Source organism: Fringilla coelebs, assembly GCF_963513975.1.
Source record: "Fringilla coelebs genome assembly, chromosome: 1".
Classification (NCBI taxonomy): domain Eukaryota; kingdom Metazoa; phylum Chordata; class Aves; order Passeriformes; family Fringillidae; genus Fringilla; species Fringilla coelebs.
Window position 1 is genome coordinate 101,464,638 of NC_140028.1, and position 20,613 is coordinate 101,485,250.

Here is a 20,613-nt window from a genome sequence, read left to right on the forward strand (position 1 = left end):
AATAATTTAGTTAGAGCTGCAGGAGCACTAATCATACTGAATTTATGTGTTCTTTATGTGAAGCTGCTTCCATTTAAAGGCTGAGGGCACATCTGCAACATACCTTCCACCTACACCTATACACCTCCACACACTCTGTTCCATTTACAGGTTAATTTCCCAAAGTACCTTGGAGCACATATTTAGCTGCCCTTAAAATGTGTCTACATTACTGAGGTGCATGGTGGGATTAATGTTTGAATTCTGGAGTAATTTGAAGAAGAAGATCATCAGATTGAGCACCCTTTCTCAAAGCAGTTTCTTTTAAAACTGGTATTATACTAGCTTTTGCACAGATGTAAAATTTCATGTGCATTTCATTTCATACTGTAGTATTCACTTTGAAAGCAGTAATATATGTGTGTCTTGACATATGTGTGCTCATATATATGCATACAAAATAATCTGCATTGTGTCTGGTACTATTGTGTTCTAGTGGAAGCAAAAGTAAAAGTGAAAGGGAGGTAGAGGGGGAAGAGAGCAACAATTAAAACTTGGTTCTCTTGTTTGTGAGTTAGATGTACACCTAACTCACAAACCAGAGGTTTTCTCTGGAAACTTGAAAACAGAGTGCTCTGTAGTCTGTCAGTTCTCACATGAGCTGGGAGTCTCAAGGGCCTCAGTGGTAGCCATTGAACCTGACCTCCACCCAGGTAGGGTTATTTTAAATTGACTCTTGGCACATACACAAGAAAGGAAGGCAGAGGTAATTTGCTTTTGTCAGAGTTCTGCTTTCTTGTCATTTGGGGAAAATGTAACCTAAATAAAGAGGCAGATACAGAAAGCACCAAAACTTCTTCTTTCTTTTTTTTTTTAACTGAAGAGTAGATGTGCAAATGCCAGCAGTGGGAGAAGAAAGAGGAAATAAGATGAAGAGAGGGAAGGGGGCCTGTAGAAAGTGGAGGAAGATAATGGGAACAGGAAAAAAACCAGCATAGAGGGAAGAGGACCAGAGATGGGAAAGGGGCAACACCACCAGTAGCAAAACAAGTTCAAAATGCCCAACAGGCCTATATCCTTCTTCCCTGTGAATATCCTCTGAAGCAGTGGTCCTTGCAGCATTTTACTCATTTCCCCATAGACTAAGGAACTAAAAGCTCTCCATGTCTCGAGATGGAACTGTTTTCTGTAATCCCTCCTATTGCTTCAGTGTGAGAGCAGGCTCACTCAGAAGCAGCATACCACTCCATGGGGGTTTACCTTCCCCTCACTTTTATTGACATCTGACATTTTCTGCAGATTTGTGAATTTATCCTTCCTTATTTGCCCTGCCTCTCCACCTTTCCTTTGTGCCCTACAGATGGATTGAGATGTACAGAGAGCAAGTGGGATTGAAGAGTTAAGGACAGGCATGCTTCACTCTTCATTTCTGTCAGAGAAGAAAGAGAATGAGGAAATTCTTTCTGAAATGAATGGAGCAATTCACACCTTTCAGAGCAGTTGTTTCAAGTTGCATATATGTCTGAAGTCACATTCATCCCCATCTTATATTCTCACTCAGTTCAGTATATCTGACTTTGATGAATATATTATTTCACACCCTTCTGAAAAGTCTTCTGTTTAAAGGTCAATTCCTTCTAAGCGCAGCATAATCCCCATAGTTACCTGACTGCCTTGAAATCTGGCATGGTTACCACAGGTGGGGAGTAGAATTATTGATCTAAATTAGAGGTCACATGAGTCAAGAATTCCCAAGATAGAGCCTTTTTCTTAAAAGCCCCCAGCATTCCTTAACATTGACCAATTGTCCCAGTGCACACATCTAGAAATTAAATTGTGACCAAAGAGTCTCAGTTGCTCAGTTTTTAGGAAATAAAAGCCACCAAGTGTCTCCTTGCTATTCTGAGTTTAGATGCTTTCAAAAATTTCATCTCTATACATAAAGCAAATTAAATGCTCAAGACTTCAGGGAGTTATTGACCCTGTGAGTAGGTCTGAACAACTCCTTCTATTCCTATACAAAGCCTGGTGAGCCCTTTTTCTTAAGGGATACTTTTTCTTGTTTTTCTTAAGTAAAGTATCCTTCTTTTTGCATTTACTGAATGCTCAGAAGTTAGAAATTAATTGCAGCTAGTTCATTTTGAAAATAAAGAAAAATTTGAAAAGAAAAGGTGAAACACAGCTCCAGAAACAGTTCAAAAAGGATAAGGGCAAGGAAAGAGGGTAGATAGGTCAGTGAAACCTGCTCCAGGCTCTAGTGGAGCCTTCGTTTATTAGGATTAGAACAATATCAAAGGCTTGGAAAAAATATATGCTTATATCTACTGTGCAACAGCAGTGCTATATGTAAGCAACAGCAAAGTACTGAGCATTTGCCATACATGCTGCTTAAATGACTTAGTGGAACCGAAAGGGTGTATAAACTGAAAATGGCAGCAGGAGAGTCTGGGGGGAAAAGGAGTGGCTCATCTTAACAAAACTACTGTACTTCACACAACTGTACTTCATTTGCTAGACTGAGAAAATTGATGTCTACGAATATGTCTTCTAAGCTGCTCCAGCTTATATCTCCACAAATTCATTTTAAAGTGGACAGCGGTGCACATACAGCGAGTGACTAGAAGGGTCTGCAGGTGTTTTTGTCCAAGTAATGCACCTTAGGGTTATATTTTCCATGTGCTGGAAGCTGTAATACTATCAAGCAATCAGTGAGTAAATTAAGGTATTTTTCAGTGAAATTCTATCATTACTATTTTGTCATTTCCCTTCATTTCTCAAGGGTTGACATTTTTCAGCACTGAGAAACTATTCATTTAAATCTCCAAGTAACTTCAAAAATAAACCACGTACAATTTTACAAAAAAACTGTGCATTAGTGAATTAAAGCAAAGTTACCATGGAATGTGTGTGGAAACACATTCAACTTCCATTAAAATACTGAAGGTGTTTGTTATATCTGTGTTTTATAACTGATTGCCAGATGAACTCACAATAATATGACATAGCAGAATACTTTAGAAATGTCTACTCCAAAAGTGTGTATACATTTACATACTTGCATATAATATGTGGAAATTCAGCCTAAATTATAATAATAGAACACAAACTCTGAGTAAAAAAAAGACATAAAGCAGTAATTAGAAGAGCAATAATGTAATTTTATTAACTAATAGCTACAGAGATAAAAACAAATTGTAATTCTGGCTGTTCAAAGAACAACTGTTCCTTGAACTTTATCTTCTTGTTTAGACATTGCCCATAGGAAAAAACAAAACAACATCCAAAATTAACCAGAAGCAACAAGCTATCAAGTAACTAATCTATGGATGGCAAAACAGCCTTCTCACAAGGTACCAGACTACATCAGACAAATTCCACGCTAAATGAAGTCCAAGTAATAAGTCAACATGAACCAACTTTGAAACTAAAACCATGCATCAATAATGTAAGAGCTCAAAACTAGGTCAAAAGATAAATGATGGCCTTTCAGGGGCTCAAAACTTATAGCAAGAGTGGCCTCATTTGCACTACTACAACACATTTGTTATAAGAAGGTAAAAGAAGAGTTTCAAAAGTTAATTAAGGACAGTTGCACCGTTATTATTCAAAAGTACAGTTACCTGGTACTTTGTTTTTTCACCAGGAGCAGGACATCTAAACATAGGCAGGTAACACAGAGACAAAAGTACAAGTGCAACCAGAAGAGATAAAATAACTCTACACTCTTTAATGATTCATGATTCTGGTTCTCAACATCCAAAAAATGTGGGATTGAGGGTGGGGGGGGAGTGGATGTGCTACTAAAACTCTTTTTCTTGGATGGAATGAAAAGGGGAGACATCTGAATTAATGCTTCGAAACTCCCCCAGTAAAATTGCCTCAGTGATAACTGTTATGCATTTGTTGACAAAGACTAATACTGGCCAAGTGTCAACATGATAGTATGACTTTTCTTGAATAATTAACCACCTCCTGTCCTTATCCCCAGAAGTATGAGGTGCTGCCAAAGCCACCTTTGGGAAGGTTTACACAGATTAGATTTTTCTTTTATTGCATAAATTTATCATCCTCTCCATTAAACAGAAGAGCACTCCACAGATATAAGGCCTTCTCAAACAGAATGAGGAATATACCTAAGCTATTTTATTCTCTCAAATAAAAGATTTTTTTGAGTTCTCTCTTAAAAAGAAAAATTAAGTATTTAATAGGATGATTTCCAAACAGAAAACTAAACACATATCCCTTTGATTTTAAAAGGAATGGCCCAGGGACAGTTTGTGGCAGAGAGTACTACAATACAGAATCAGGAGAAAAGCAAGTGGAACTCCCCTGGATACAGAAACACTCATCGAAAACTTTAAAATCCCACAGCAAAAGCAAATGGTGCTCCAAGCATTTTTTTTTCCAGGTGCTACATTCATCCAGGAAAGCAGAAAGTAGTGGTTTCTCTAAAATTCAAGTTAATGCTAAAGAGAAGTTAAAATGGTTTCTGAAAACTTAAATCTGTGGTCTGGCTTCTTTAATTCACACCACAGTCTGTGTGCAAAAGGCAGACTATTTAACATCAGTAAGCTTTTGCAATACCTATTATCAAAACTAGAGTATCTCAAAAGAGTAAAACAAAATTTTCACCTGATGAGGGTTTGTTATGCATTACTATTTGCATTAACAGATTGAATGTAGATTCTTCCCATTTAATTAACTTACCGGGTTGATAATATGTCAATAAGTTCTTTTCTGTTCTGGACTCTGAGTGTATTAGTTTTGTATCTGGAATCTTTACTAACTTCAGGCAAATTCAGGATCTAAATAAAAATAAAGGTAAGTAGTAAGAAATGTGCTTTGTGCTTGACAGGATATATATATACACATATATACATATACACGTGTGTGTGTGTGTGTGTATATATATATATATATATATATAACAAAATAATTACTGTTTTTTTATAAATCACTGATTTCCAATAATCACTATTTATCAATCATTTAATTTAAAAAAAATCAAAAATTAATTTTTACTTCTTTTTGTAAAAAGCCTCCTGGTTGATGTAACATAACAAGTAAAGGAAAAAGAGAGAAATCAGACTGAAGATCCAAATCTTAGTTAACAGCTTTCGGGAGTAGCCAGGAGAAATTCTTACCCCAGAACACTAAAGACATAAGTTATTAACATGGGGGTGGATAGATCTGTGGGATTATCCTGCACTAACTTATATGTCACAGAATAAAAAATATGTCTGTACTTCATACACTAGATGGAGAAAAGATATGTCTAAGTATCTAAGTCTAAGATATGTCTCAGTAATCTCTGTCAAAAAGGAAAAAAGAAAAAGAAAAGAAAATTTAAAAAAAAAGTTACAAAACTTTTCTGCAGATTTTTATCTGCAAGGTATCATAAAACATCAATCTAGCATCTTCCATCAATACATAATTCCCAGCATATTTTCTTTTCCTTCTGCATTAATATAATCCAGTTTATGGAAATCACAACATATCATAAATTAGCATTAGAAAATAGCTAATTTTTTCTATCTGGATGTGTATCAATACTTTTGGTACTCCTTAAAGTTTTTTCCTTATTACTGCTGGTTTGGAGCTACAAATCACTGCTTTAGAAAAAAAAACTGTAAGGTTGTTCAAATTAAATGATAGTGAATACTTACGTGAGCTAAAAAACCAATAAATTAATCAGAAAGCTATGGCTCCATTTGATGTGTTATATGAAAAATGGTCATATGGAATTGCTCACTCTGCTGTTTTAATTAACGTTACTGATTTCAGCTTTAACTTAATGTCCATCTGGTGTAAAGCTGCATGTCTATATATGTTCTTCTCAATCTTTTTGTGACTAACAAATGCACACTTGAAAAGTTATTCATTAATGTACCATTCATCTTTCTGCATCATGTTGCCAATGTTATTTTCTTTATTTCACTGTGAACATTTAGAATGAAAATGGTGCTCTCTATTTGAGGCCTTGTTCAAGCTCTACATGCATACTCAGAGCTTACACTCTCTGTGTTTTGTGTCCTGCAACACTAGCAAATCTGTTTGAAATCTTCCTTGCTGTACACAAAACTTCTGAACAGTCTTGCTCAGTACTCCTAATCAGACCAAATCAGCCACAGGTCAGGATGTGCTGCTGTAACCCTTGACCACAATGAAATGCATTTCAGCCAGCAGTGTTACAAAGGTTTTCTTCAATTATCTGAGTCCTCAAACAAGCTACATTAGTTGTCACTGATTTTGAAAATATCACAGTGAATTATTCCAGATTTTTCTTTCTGCTTGCCTGAAAAGATACAGATGAAGCAGAATGTTTGTGATTGTTTACAGCTTGAGCCAGCTGTTACATCTCTAGAGTATGTGCCTTCAGGGCAGCAGCTTCCATACAGCCTCTGATTTCAGCACCAACTCAGCTCAGAAAGATTCTCTAATAGCAATTCCAGTGTTTGAAATAGTTGTCTCTGTATTTACTAAAATTCACTAGGGTGTTGCAGGCCTTCCTGTAATAAGGTTCTTTTCCCTTACTGGCTTTCCCTCTTCATACTGTTTTAAGTTCCAAATCACCTTTCACTTAGCACAGAGTGTATGTCTCATGGGTATTCACTCCAGCATTCCACTGGCTTCTTCATCATTTTATTTTTTGGGCAATGTAACAGCCCAAATCCATACTTTAATATCCTGATAAGGGTAAAAAGCATTCTTTATAGAAACAAATATGATAACAACCGGTGTATAGAAAAATCTAACAATTACTCAACACTTGAACTACTTTTTCTGCTTTTTTAATCCCTTTGAAATGTAAGCAATCATCATTTTTCCATGCTCTGTACCTCTTATATTAAATTGCAGGAACAATTGAACAGCAGAACACATTTATCAGGATTTTAAAAAAAACCAGCCTGCCGACCAGGGCTAATATTAAATATCTCACTTAACATTCATCCCATACATTTTGGGGTAATGCAAGCCATTAAAATCCTGCTTCATTTTTTGGGGTTCCATTCACTCTTTAATGATTACAAGGAGAATATGTAGCAACAAGGCACACTGTAATTCTCTCAGCTGCACCCTAAAGTCAGGTAAAGTGCATGGTCTAAAGATTTAGTGCCTGCTTGCTCATATCAAGATGTCAGAACCTACTGAGATGGATCTTCAGCTCTGTCTTACTCAAGGACTGCAGGATTACTGCCGGGGTCTCTAGCTAGTCACAGAGACCCCGAGGTAAGTTAGAAAGTCTCTTTTCCCAGCCTGGCACTTGAAGAAGGAGTCAGGGCTCTTCATTTCTCAGTCTCAAGGTTGTTTATTGTCTCCTATCTATAAAATTCTTTCTCCTGTCCTGTAGAGATCTGCTCAGCAAGACAGTCAGAGGCACTCTGCCTGCCCCCGGGGTGGTGTTATGTCTTTATACTAAAAACTACATATAAAATGTTTACATTTACTTTCCAGTACCTGTCACCTATGTTAGACAGTGAGCTTCTACTCTAAACCAATCTAAAAGTGCCAACATCACCCAGAAGATGGAGGCCAAGAAGAAGAAGGAGAAAGGCAGGACATGCCCAGATTCCTCCATCTTGCCCCCTGAACCCCCCTTCTAAGAATCCCAAAATCTACTTTTTCACCCCATGATAAATTCACTATCATTCTATTTAAACTGTTGTGGCCTGTAGTCCTTCATATAAAGGCTGGTAATTGTTTTTTCCAGGGGCTAAAACAAAGGCACAGGGGTCTTGGGCTCCATGCCCCCTGGGCAGGGTCTCGAGCTCTGCAGGGCAGCTAGAAGAATTTCCTGGGCTCCCACAAATTACAAGAATTTGATACATAATTCTTCATTTTAGATGATAAAGCACCAAGAAGACATTCACAGCTATGTCCTGGGATGCTCTGGAAATATCTCCTTTATGAGATAAGGAGCCTTTGATAAAACTGATAAGTGCCAGGTAGACACTTATTCAGCTATTAGTCTTCCTTCATATTAAGATAATGATGACTGCAGTAGTCAGACACCTTTATGAAGAAAACCCACTGAGCAAATTTGGAAGAGGTTAAGAGCCAATTCAAAGTGAAAGCAGAACCCCTCCTCATAGCGAGGTGGGGATACATACCCCAAACTGTACTAAAAGAGAATCAAAACAGCACTGTCCTTTTACTACATATTCCGGTTACTAGTGGTGAACTTCCACAGAAATGTGAAATATCTGACATGAACAAATGGAGGAAAATAGTGCCCAGTTTCCTAAGTGTCGTTAATTTATGTTAAATATTCAAGTTCCTAGAGAAAAAACCACAATGGCCAAAATAGCTATAGCTGTAATTTTTTGAAATGTTGTCTAATGCTACATAAAAAAAATCTCTTGTCCCATCTTACATGTTACTGGGGTCCTTTATTTGGAATGTTGATACATTTCATTTAGAACAATTTTTTTTAAAGATTTTTCTTCAACATGATGTCTCTGCACCACTCCAAAATCAGCCCAGAATCCTGTAACATTTCTTTTCCAAGTCCACAAGTTTCTCAGTGAGCACAGATCAGCACATGCTAGGAGCTCTAAAGGACAGTGTGCTTAGGTAATGATTTAAGTAGATGTAGATTCAATCAGATGTGCACAGACTTCAGTAGGAGCACAGTACCTACAAGTTTTAGAACTGGTGTGTTCTGAACTCAGAGTCAGAATAGATGTAGGGTTAGAATTTATACTCACCACTTATTTCCATACAGAAAAAAAAAATAAAGATAATAAAGAAGAATCAGCATCTTAATTTTCCTAGTGAGAAGGGAAACTATTACACATTTCTGTACTCGTGCCTAACACACCTTGCACACAGTGACAAACTGATGATCATTTCCAGCTCCCACCACGATGTAGCCATCCTTGGTCTTAAATGCCTGGAAAAACAAAGACAGGTGATAAGCTGTAACTAAACTATAAATATTAGCACACCTTTGAAGTGAAACTTCGTAAATAATGTTCAAATGACTTCCTTAAACATTTCCATTCACACCCAATCTCTTGTTCTATAAAAGTGGCTCAAAGTCATCCACTCACAAAGATGGATGAAGCCCTTTTTGAATTTTTTTCCTAGAGCTGAGAAGTCATCTTGGTTAATAGTTTATTTGCTAAAAATGTGTCATGAGCTACCCTTAAACCTTATGTGTCCCACATTCACAGGACTGAGGATTACCATGATAATTTTTATTTGCCAGGAGGTATTTATACAGCTTCACTCTTAGCCTGACTCAGAGCAGACATCTGCACTGAAATGTTACAGATCCTGACCAAAGACACAAAAAAAAATTTGCCAAATAGTAAATAAAAATTAGGAATGCCCATGGGAATGAAAGGGATAGACTGCATCTTTGGAGCTCTTCAGCTGGAGATAAGGCTATCTCCTTAGTCAGTAGTTCAAGATAGATCTCATGGAAGAAATGGGACTTCTTGTCCAGCTTTAAAGATGTAATTTTTACTTGACTTCATTACAGTGGCCTTAGTGGTACATTTCATAGTGAAGACAACATTGAACTGGGTAGGACATAGCAGCTTTCATTTCAGTCTAAACCATCTCACTTAGATTTCTACTGGAAAAAAGAAAATCTGTAATTGGCAACATATTCAATTTTTCCATTGTGTTAGGGTACCTTCTAAAACTGGATAATGCAGTTCCTCTTTTCTCCACACCTCTCTCTTATAGAAAGATGCATAACTGCAGTTTCAGTCATACATAGTACCACCCCAATTTTTGAAAACATTTAGGAAAAATTCTTCCACCATTAATTTGACTTCAGTGTAAGAGGCCAGCATAGGCTGGTGCATTAATGGTGGCAAGAACTTGCAACCCTTTCTTGCAGAGAGCAAAATTCATCTTCCATTCCTAGAAATCTTTCTTTTTTCTTTTTTCTTTTTTCTTTTTTCTTTTTTCTTTTTTCTTTCTTTCTTTTTTTTTTTTTTAATGAGCTCTCATGTCCTCATTTAAAGGTGTGAATTTTCACAATAAATTTTGGTAAAATAACACACAAATGTAAGTCCTGGAATGGAAACACTTGACACACTTTAAAATTCTTCTCATGCCACTGTGGCTTATTCCTCTTCACAGAGAGCAATATGCTATCTCAACTTGCAATCTTTCATATAGATACAGATACGTTCACTAAGACTCTTCTACCATCTGCTTTAGTCAAAGTTTTAAAATTGCATGTGGACAATCATGTCCTCTGAAATGCAGGTAACTGTGCATCAGAGTTAAAATATCACGTTTGCTCTTTCTATGTTTCATTTCATGGTAAACAGTATTGTCCAGTCATAAGGTTTAACGATTTATTTTTCACACACTTAATTCAGTAGTTCAGTCTAAGATAGCATGCAAAGATAAAATTCAGCAAACAATTAGTCCCAAGCACGCAAGAAAGTACCACTGACTTGGCCCCAATACAGTAAAAGTTTAGTAAAATATATCCTATAAAGGTACTACATACTCATGCTGAGAAGAGCAGTAAGCAAAGAAAAAAGATTAAAGAGTTTAAAAAAAGATTTGTATGGGAACACATAAACATTTCTTAGCTAAATCAGTTAACAAAGACCTCAGTCTAAAAAAATAATGGCAGACCCTGGTAAAAGAATATGTAAGACTCTCCCTCCCAGTAAATGGCCTTTAGTGGGAATAATTATGAATTAAAACTGTCTGAATAAACTTAGTACCTTTAGTTACAGGCAAAATCTGTTTTCTGAACACCCTGCCCAAATCCTGATTTTTCTTTGCTGATGTTCATAGTTCTAAAACCAGCCTCATGCAAGTCACACAAATTAGGGGTCAAACACTGTATGTAGCAGTGTGCATATAAAACACAGAATAATTTTTATTGGTGCAACCATCTACTACTTCCTGTAAACACAAATCAGAATTCTTTTGTACATTCTTTTAAACTTCCAGCCTGGATGCCTACTACAGCTTACAAAGTATATGTCATATGTACAGATCCTCCTCCTCAGCACTCCAAAAAGTATTTACATTGGTAGTGTGGGCAAATCTTAGAGAGTGTGTTATTTATCAGCAGCTTCTGTCCAGACACAGGTCGGAGGCTGCCATCCCACAATAGCTGCATACCGCTGTGAAGCATCATCTGCACCCACTGGCTGCCCGTGCAGCAGCGGAAGTCACTCTGAATTTAAGGGCCTGGTTGTTAGCATGTGTGCTTCAGTTGCTTTGTGGAATGTGTGGGAAAACTGATTATTCTTAATTGCACTGTATGTCTAAAAAGCTAAAATAACAATCATGTCATCCTTACACAACAAAAATGGTATCATAATAAATGCAGCAGTGTCTTTTTCCATGAAGCTTAACTCAAATGTCTTTAGCTGCTATTTTAAGCTTCCCATTACAAAACAGCTGATTATTTGCCAGTCATTGCTGCTGATAAAGCAGAAACTTCCAAATGTTACTAGCACAATATTGATGCCAACATTTAAGGGTGACAATGGTTTTATTCATCACCCATGAATGTACACACACTACAGGTTACCACAGGTTACCATCTGGTCACAGAAAGCTTCACAATCTTATTATATAAAGGAGAGTAAGGGCAAAGTGCAGACAGATTTTAATGAGATTTTGTTTTGATAAACTGCTGTCCATCACATCGAATCATTTCACATTAGTGCAATAAAAGGCACTACACACACAAGGCAAAAGTCCTTTTCCCATTCCCTTTTCTCCTGAAGAATGAGGCCTTCTGATAAGATTCTTCAGTGTACAATCATGAGTTAACCTACTACTCCCATGAGCTATCTTGAGCAATAGCACATCATTTGGTGAAGACAAGAAACAAATACTAAGCAAAAAATTATTTGAAATCTTATTCATGGAAAGGGCAGAGAAAGATTGTGAGCATTCAAAGGTGTAGCTTTTTCAGTGTGGTGGAAAAACTTGAGGCTTTCCAAGAAAATAACCTGTAAATTCCCATATCTAGTACATGACATCAACATATGCATGTTCAAAGGCAGATCCAAGGTCCAGTGTGTAAGCATCACCACCTCACACTGTCAAATGGATGTTCCAGGACCTTATTAAGACTCAGCACTTTTCCAACTTTGATCTTAGAATACAGTTTATACCAGAGATACTTTGTGTATTAAAATACTTTAATTTCCCTAAACGTATGGCATATAAACTCTATCCACCTTCAGGAATGTTTTATGTGGTTTACAAGTATTCTCCAAATCCGAATATGTTACATAGACTACACAATAAAGATGCAGGCCAAACTTAACCTAAGTTATTACCAGAGCAAGCAAAGACTTGCTGAGATAATGAGGCCAAAAGAGCCTTTCTTTCCACTGCTCTAAATCAACAGCCTTTCAAAATTTGCCAGCTTTGAAGGCATTAATACAAAGACCATTATTTTTTGTATTTATTTCCTGCATTATGAATTTTAAGTCTATATGTTCTATGGCAATCATCAATCATACACAAACATCTGTGCATGTGTTTCAATTTGCATGTTGATTCCACAAAAAAAAACCTTTAAAATATAAGGGACCAGTCAAAATATATGGCAATTCCAATAAAATTATCAGAAGCCCAAGTCAGTTTTTGAATCCAAAACATGGTAATCAAAACAACCAGAACATTTGCAGTTGTGTATGGCAATGGTCCCCTTCATCAGGTATTTATACACATTCCTAAGGATCTCCTTGAGCCTCCTTTCTGACCCTTTTTAGGCTACACAGTCCCAGATCTCTCCTCATATGAAAGATGCCCTTAATTATTTTCTTGGCCCTACACTGGACCTGATTCAGTATGATTCAGTTTTGTCCCAAAAACCCCAGAATTAGACCCTGTTGTGGACCCATAACTGGATTGAGTGGTTATTCATCCTCAGGGGTGCTGAGCAGACAGAAGGATCACCTCTTTTGACATGTTGGCAATTCTCCTACTAATACAGATGAGAATGATCTCTTTGTCACAGGGACACATTGCTGGCTCATATTCCATTTTTTGTTCACCAAGATCCCCAGGTCTTTTTGTGCAAAGCTGCTTTCCAGCAGGTCAGTCTCAGTCTGTACCGATGCATGGGATAATTTCCTATCATGTCCAAGACTTCATATTTCTCTTTTTTCAATTCCATTAGGTTCTTGATGGCCTGACTCTCCAGCCTGTCAAAGTCCCTCTGAATGGCAGCATAACACACCTTGGTAGATCATGTACCAACCACTCTTCTCCATTTTGCACATTCCACAGATTTTGGAGGCCAAACAATACTTGGAGAGACCAACAGAACAAAGCATTGGGTTTATCAAATTGTAGAATTATTCCATATTTAGAAGAGGTTAAAAGGAGATGTTAATTATCTGAAAAAGAGCTTACATTCATTACCATTTACCATATTGGCCTGTTAACTGATAATGGCTGTCAATGGTTGAAATATTCAAAAGTTTTCAGACCTCCTCTTCGCAGAACATTTGTACTACATCAGATATGGTAAAAATTATGTATTACTCATATTTATGAGTTTTCTTATCTCATATTCCAGTGGGAATAACAATTAGGATCTGTTGAGATACTTAAAATCCCTTTTCATTGGGAATACTTGATGTTAGATACCCTTGGATTTGAAGTATCTTTCAAGACAGTGCTGCCTTTTGAATCATAAATTTGAATAGTAGCATCCCTAAAAGCATCCAACTATGAATCATGAGGGGAACAGTTGAAGGTTATGGGATAGTCAGTATGTATTGGCAACTTCTGGATAGGACTTAAAGAGACCTAAATTTTTGCATGCATTCCAACTGCTCTGGGTCTTACAGAGCAAGAGGCTGATTGCTTCAACTGGCATCATCAAACAGCTTGCTTAAGATTTTGGAATGATGGTGTCCTTGAATAAAGGCTAGATACAGAGTTTCTGTAATTAAGTGTTTGCCAGCACAACAGCCCAATCTCTCTGATGGCATCACAGCAGAACACTCCTCCGAGCTCCTTCCCAAGGCTGACACAGGAGCAAGCAGCTTCATGTGGGGGCTGAATGAAACTTTGGGCCAGCTGGGATCAATGCAGAACGAAGACACTTTCTTGTGAAGTCTTAAACATAACATCAGGAAAAGCCAAGCCAGTATTTTCAAACAAAGCTTTGAAACATATCATTAACATTTTTTTAAGAGATTGCTTTTCAGGTGTTACTCCTTCCTCTCCCCTCCATTTTCTCATTTACAGAATCATTGAGGCACTAGGTGAGCATACACGAGGTGAGATCTTTGTTTACAAGCTTGAAGTACTTCCCTGGCATTCATGGGTGTGGTCAAGCAGAAGAGCTGGTCTCTTGCAGGCTTGGAACCACAGTTTTATTACATAATTTGTCATCAATTAGACTTTGAAGTTTTCCAGTGCAATATTCAATTCAATGTAAAGGTCATTTAAGGACAAGCATTATCTAGTCTTAATGCAGATTAAAGGCGACAATTAAGAAGGTGATGTATTCAGGATTTGACTGATCTGTCTGTAGAGGCTCCTTTGTCCTTCCAACCAAATGTATCTATGGCACATGTTGATTTTTCCCTCTCCAAACCAATCTAATGAACTACAGTGTAGGAGATTCTCAGTTTTACTTCAGATCCAGAATCATTACATTCCTTACAGACAGAATAAACTTTGCAAATAATTTCTCTATCTTTACACATTAGTTTGAATAAAACATCAGCTGTACCACAGAACCATGGAGGAGTCACATTCTTTTTTCTTTCAAGGGAACAGCACAATCCTTTCATAACAACTTAATATTTAATTACTGTAACAAATGGGAACAAGACCAAGAAGTTTGGTCAGCGGTAGTTCTGAGCAATACATATAAACCATAAAGACCACACACTTTGAAACTATTTGCCTACTTTGCACTCTCTTCCAGTGAAAGCAAACAGTAAAAATAAAAAAATGTAAATTTCATGGACTGGATTAATGAATGCTGAATGTTCTCACTGAGCAAACTGAAGAAGGGCATTCCACACAAAGATTTCACTTTTCCTCTCTGATCTTTTCAACCTACACTACTTGTGTCTCACTTCCCCACCATGTTGCAGGACATGCTACCTTGCAACTTTGCAGCTGTCAGTCTACCAGACAGATTAGCATTAACAATATCTGCAAAAATTCTCTTGCCAAAAAGAAAAAAGTTTGACCGGATGCCATGGGCTCCTAGGAAAGGTGTTTATGGCAAGAGTGGGAATGATTACTTTGGTCCCTAAGATGGAAGAACACCAGCACTGATGTCAAGGAAGGCACACCAGAGACTATGAGCCAGAACCTACAACTCATTGGACAATTTTCCTGATCAGCCTTCAAGTTCCATATATGCATGAATCCAGAAAAAAGTGATGTTGTCTAACTGATCGACAAGAAAAGCTGATTAACCACTAAAAGTGCTCTGATTGCACCTTCCTGAAAGGGGCAGCAAAGTTTACACAAAATCTCAGCATCAAACATATCTGTGTTTGGCAATATAGTGTATTGCTCTCAACACTCCTTCAGGAAACAGAAGAGCTTAGAACTGCTTTCCAGACCATGTCATGTTTTTATCCAGTTCTTGTCTAATATGAGAATTATAAACTGTTGGAGACAGGAGATCTCTCTCCCTCACTTACTCTTCATACAGCCATATGTTATTTGTACTGTTCATTTCCCAGCTGAGTAGATGCAACACATAGGTCCGTAATCTAAAAGTACCAGTTGGGCAAACTATTTATCAAACAGACTTTTACAGTTGTTACTTCATATTCAATAGTAATAGAATGTTAATGGTGGATTTCATACCTCATACTTTCAGACTTTTCTCCAGAATATCTCAAAGAACATATGGTACCAAGGAAATGAAACCATTTACTTAATTTTCTAATGCAATATACATTTAGCCTCACCACCCAAAAAGACATTTAAAAACTCCTGGAAGAACAGTGAACAGCTTTAAAGTGGGAAACTTGTCACTTTCCCAAACTTCTAAAATTTTAAATACCTAAACTATACCTCAATTAAAAATAAATTATCTGGTACTTTAAACTGGCATTTAAACTGTTTCTTGCTGTTGAAAAATATCAGGCACAGAATCACATTCTCCATTGCCACATTAGTTTTCCAATAGTTTTTCAACAATGAAATTACACACACACAAAATAAATAAACTTTAATCACAGTATCACACTGGAGCCAGTGTAATTAATGTTGTGTCAGCATTTCCATTTAAGCCACTATTTTCAAGAGGTTTATAGCACAGCCATAAAAATTCAGTTAGGTTGAAATTAAGCAAACAAGGTCTTATACAGCAAGCAACATTTAAGTATATATACAGACAGCAGCCAGTTACTACTTATATGGGAATTAAAATAGACGCTTACTGATTTTAAAGGGCACTGCAGAGCCAGTTTTTAAACAATATTTTTCTCAACATTTATAATGTCTCAAAAGCCTGAATCCAAGTTATGTTTCCTTATTCTTTTTTCTTTCTCACACAACAGTTCACACAATTTTGTCCAATTTTGGGATTGTAAGCATTGTACTTTTGTTTCACTTTCAAAGTAAAAGAATGCAATGAAAACATTTCTTTTGAAAAACAACATACATGACCACAATTTGATCCTGATACAGGCCTCCAGGCATTAGTGATGCAGAAATGACAAATATTTCTTTCATCTTCCAATAATCATAGGCTATAGCTGTCTGGAAGATCTGAGTACTCAAATATGAGGTTTAAAAAATGCGATTTTGAATGTAATTCTAAATGAGGTCTTATTTCTGGTTTTAGTAGAACTTAGCAGAGCAGGATTTGTGTCACTATTTCTGTCCCTTTTCCCTCTCTACTCTTTGAAATTAGTGTTGTAGGGGTACAGTTTCCAAAGAGGGGTTTTATAATACTGACCATCTATTTGACCCATACTGAGTCAGGGACCATACTGAGTCCTGCAATCAGTCTGGGATTTCAAGCTGCAGATGACCCAGGGCAGGTAAACTAGAACTCAGACTGGGCAGGCAATAATTTAGTGTCCTGCTATAAAGAAGGCTCTTCAAAAACCAGAGTGAAATAATTTGTTTCTCAACAACCAATCAACAGAGAGGAGCAGGGAATCAAATTAGCTGGTGAAAATCAGAAAAATCAGAAAAAACATCAATGGTGACACAACTACAGGGGTAAAAATTGGCCAGGTTTAACAATTTGGCATTTCCATAACTTGAAATAAACAGTAGTCCTGTTTTTAAACTGCCATTTTGCTGCAGAGAGCAAACTCCAATCCATTCTACTAATGTGCTTTTGCCCTATTTTACTCTTCTTTCTCAATAAATATATCTGTCAAATATTATGTGATCCTATCTACTCCTCAGTAAAGAAAGTACAGTGAACTAAGGATGAATTTCAAATGTTTCAACTTTAACTCTTCAAGTACCCTTGATTTGTGGTTTCAAGTCAGACTCATTAAGGTTTATTGCATGCAGTCTGTTTTAGTTTAAAACACTAATTTATCTCTAATCAAGGATTTAAATATTGAACTGGTCAGACATCTAGGATGCACATTATTTAAAGTTCTAAATGTATGCAAAAAATTCATTGCTAGGCCATAAGAATAGAATATTCTATGGTGAGATCTATAAAAAAAAAAAAAAGGAACATTTGATAAGAGGAATGCTTAATTATGTCTATAAAAAAGGTCAGAACCCAACTTCCTCTTAATTTTTCTGTAAAGTTCTATTAGGTTTCCTTAAAACTACAAAATATAGACTTTTTTTTTCTCCAGCATTTTTGTAATCATGTCCTTTAGTCTGAATATTATTGACATTTAATATCACATTACTGGAATTAAAATTCTACCTTCCTAAAATTTAGCATTATTTTTAAATTTTTAAATTTTGAAAATCACTACAATTAGAAACCTAAATATTATGTCTTTTCTCAACTTACTATTTTCCTGGCCAATATTTAACCAATTTTCATTTTATTACCTAATTTGCAAAATTATCTACTGACAAAGAGCTGTGGAAATCTGTGTAGTGGAAGCTACTATATTAGTTTTTATCACAGACTTTCATGTCTGCAGCTTGAAAAGGACTTTTGCATAACAAACATAATTATCCTTTACAAAAGAACACATTGTGGAGAATCAACACAGTATAAGCGTGCTTCTATTATCACACCCTAAAATCTACATCCACCTTTATACAAAACCTCCTTGCAGCCCCTGTAGCTCCAAAATCTGATGGACATAGGTATGCCAGTAAAACTGTGTGAAAAGACAATAGGAGGAGACAAAAGGAGAAGTCAAAAATTCCAATTTTCAAAATTAATCCCATATTTTTCCCTTTCAGATTTGAAAGGAAAAAAACCTTTAAGTTTTCCCTCACAAGTACTCATGTTTTTCTTTAACAAACTCTTCATTCTTATGAATTGTTACATTTATTTTGAAGTTTCATCTTGCTTTATGCTGCCTTAATATTTTTTGTTGTTGTTGTTCTGGATGGCTGAGGGGCAGCCTGTTTCTCATACATGACAGTATGAGCACCCAAAGGACAATCCTGATTTAATAATGAGAGATTCATAGGAGTCTGAGCTTACTTAGGCAGGATTCTGACTCTGAAGACCACCCAGTACCACAGAGTTTCAATTTCTTGGCATGACCAGCAAATTTACTTTCACTGTCAATCTAAACCCTTACTTTTCACCTTCCTAAGGAAAAGCCCAATTGTTAACCAAAGTGGTGAATTCAAAGGTTAAGGACTCTGTGTACCTATGCCAAACACTGTTACATCAGGAAAAGCACAAAATTACTGCATTATTTGCAGCAATGAACATTTTAAGTTATGAAAGCGTTACATTTTATACAGCCAATTTTGCACCCCTGTTACTTTTTATGTCCTCAGTGATGTTTCTGCTGATTTTCATCAGCATCAGTCCTAATTCGATTCCTTGCTCTTCTCTGTTGACCGGTTGTCAGGAAACTCACAAATTCTTATTCCATTTAGGTTTTTGAAGAGCCTTTTTATGGCAGGACAGAACGCTGTAACAGCATCGCTGCACCTCAATCGACTGACAAGTGAGCATGAGCACACACTGCTTCTGCTGGAGTCTCTAGCAAAAAACACCATTGTTTCACACATTTTCATAGGTAATAATTTAGAGAAAGTAACCCAAGCAAATCTACATAGCATCAAGTTAAATTAGTTTAATTAATTAGTCCCATGTAGCCAAATAAGTTTAACACTATCCTGCCGCTGCAATCCAAACACTGCAGCACAGTCACGTTACGGTCTACGTGCAAAGAGCAAAGATCTCCTGTAAGAAAGAGCATCTCTTAAAGAGTGAATGAGTCTTGCCACAGAAATGTTCCCAGCTGCCAAGGGCCCCAGTCTGGTGACAGCAAAGGGATGGTGCCAGCAGGTCTGGAGGAGCAGCCTGGCACCTGATCTTCATCGTGCCTCCTCCTCCCTCTGCTGCGTCGGCAGAGTCAAAGGGCTGGTCTCCTAATGATCCAGACGGCCTTCTGGTGACCCTGGGCTTGGCATCAAGTGGGCAGCAGCAAGCCCGGCACACAGACCTGCCATTGTACTGGGAAGGACTAAAATGGGCTGCTGGCAGGAGCCTGGCCTGCTCTTGCACCCCTGATGACAGCCTGAAGTGCTGCCCGCCCACTGTTGCCTGGAGTTGGCTATGAAATGACCTTTCACAGAAAAAGGGTTCTTGTCCCTAGATTATATGAAGCTGATATCTGATGGCCTCACCTGGGGAGGGGGAAGAAGGAGCAAACAAGGAGAAGAGTGCACAAATTAATAAGGGCACTCACTCTTCCTCCCCACAGTGGGCTGGTGAAGGCAGAAAACCCTCCTTTTAACAGTACTAAAAAATAATACATAGAGTAACAAAATAAATTTAAATGGTCATACTAATTAGTACAGAGACAGTTTCAGTAGTAGTGGCATTCTGGTATATTTAATTTTCTTCAAATGTTCATTTCCTTTCACAGTTACAAAGCTTGGGCATCTTATTAGACATTGACAGAGCTGTGCTTATAAGTGGGAAGGATGGCTGCTAGAGAAAATTATGCAGGGAGGCATACCAATTTTCACATCAAGTTATGTACTGAAGCATAAGATTTTGGATGCAAATAATGCATTTCTCCAGCTACTTGATCTGTCTTTTTCTTTTCAAAATCTGCACAAGGTAAAATACACCAAGTAAGCAAAAAGCAACCTTAAGGTGCCATAAAGAATGAAAAATCAACTAAAATGAGTGAGACATATGTTGTGCACTGGACTTCAGCTTCCAGATGAAAATTAAGATCCTGTAGAGTAAGATTTGTATTCCTTTCACATACAAAGAAAAATTTGGGTTTCAGCCTTCCCTCAAAGAAGTTTAAAAGCCACTCAAAATCTTTTTGGACTTAAAACTGGTGAAACAGAAAGTCTGTGGTGGCATATGATTGCCTACCCTGAGAGTTGGGGCATTTCAAGGTTTAGGCTAGACAATTTCTGTTCACTTATGAGAAACTCTGCAGGAGTATCAAGGTCAACTCAGAACAAGGATAACTTCCCCTTCTAGTGGAAGGTGTTCCTGACCATGGCAGGGAGGTTGGACCTGAAAGATCCTTAAGATTCCTTCCCACCCAAGAC

The 20,613-nt window shown here is 37.1% G+C and overlaps 1 protein-coding gene across 1 annotated transcript in view; it reads right to left on the minus strand.

Annotated features, from left to right (window-relative positions):
* Positions 1-20,613, minus strand: part of SUGCT (succinyl-CoA:glutarate-CoA transferase) — a 313,226-nt gene that overhangs the window by 183,908 nt on the left and 108,705 nt on the right. The window contains exons 10-11 of the mRNA XM_084207991.1: positions 8,801-8,872; positions 4,687-4,784 (exon numbers count right to left, since the gene is read on the minus strand). Coding sequence (XP_084064117.1) covers positions 4,687-4,784; positions 8,801-8,872 — 170 coding nt within the window. The remainder of the gene's footprint in view (positions 1-4,686; positions 4,785-8,800; positions 8,873-20,613) is intronic.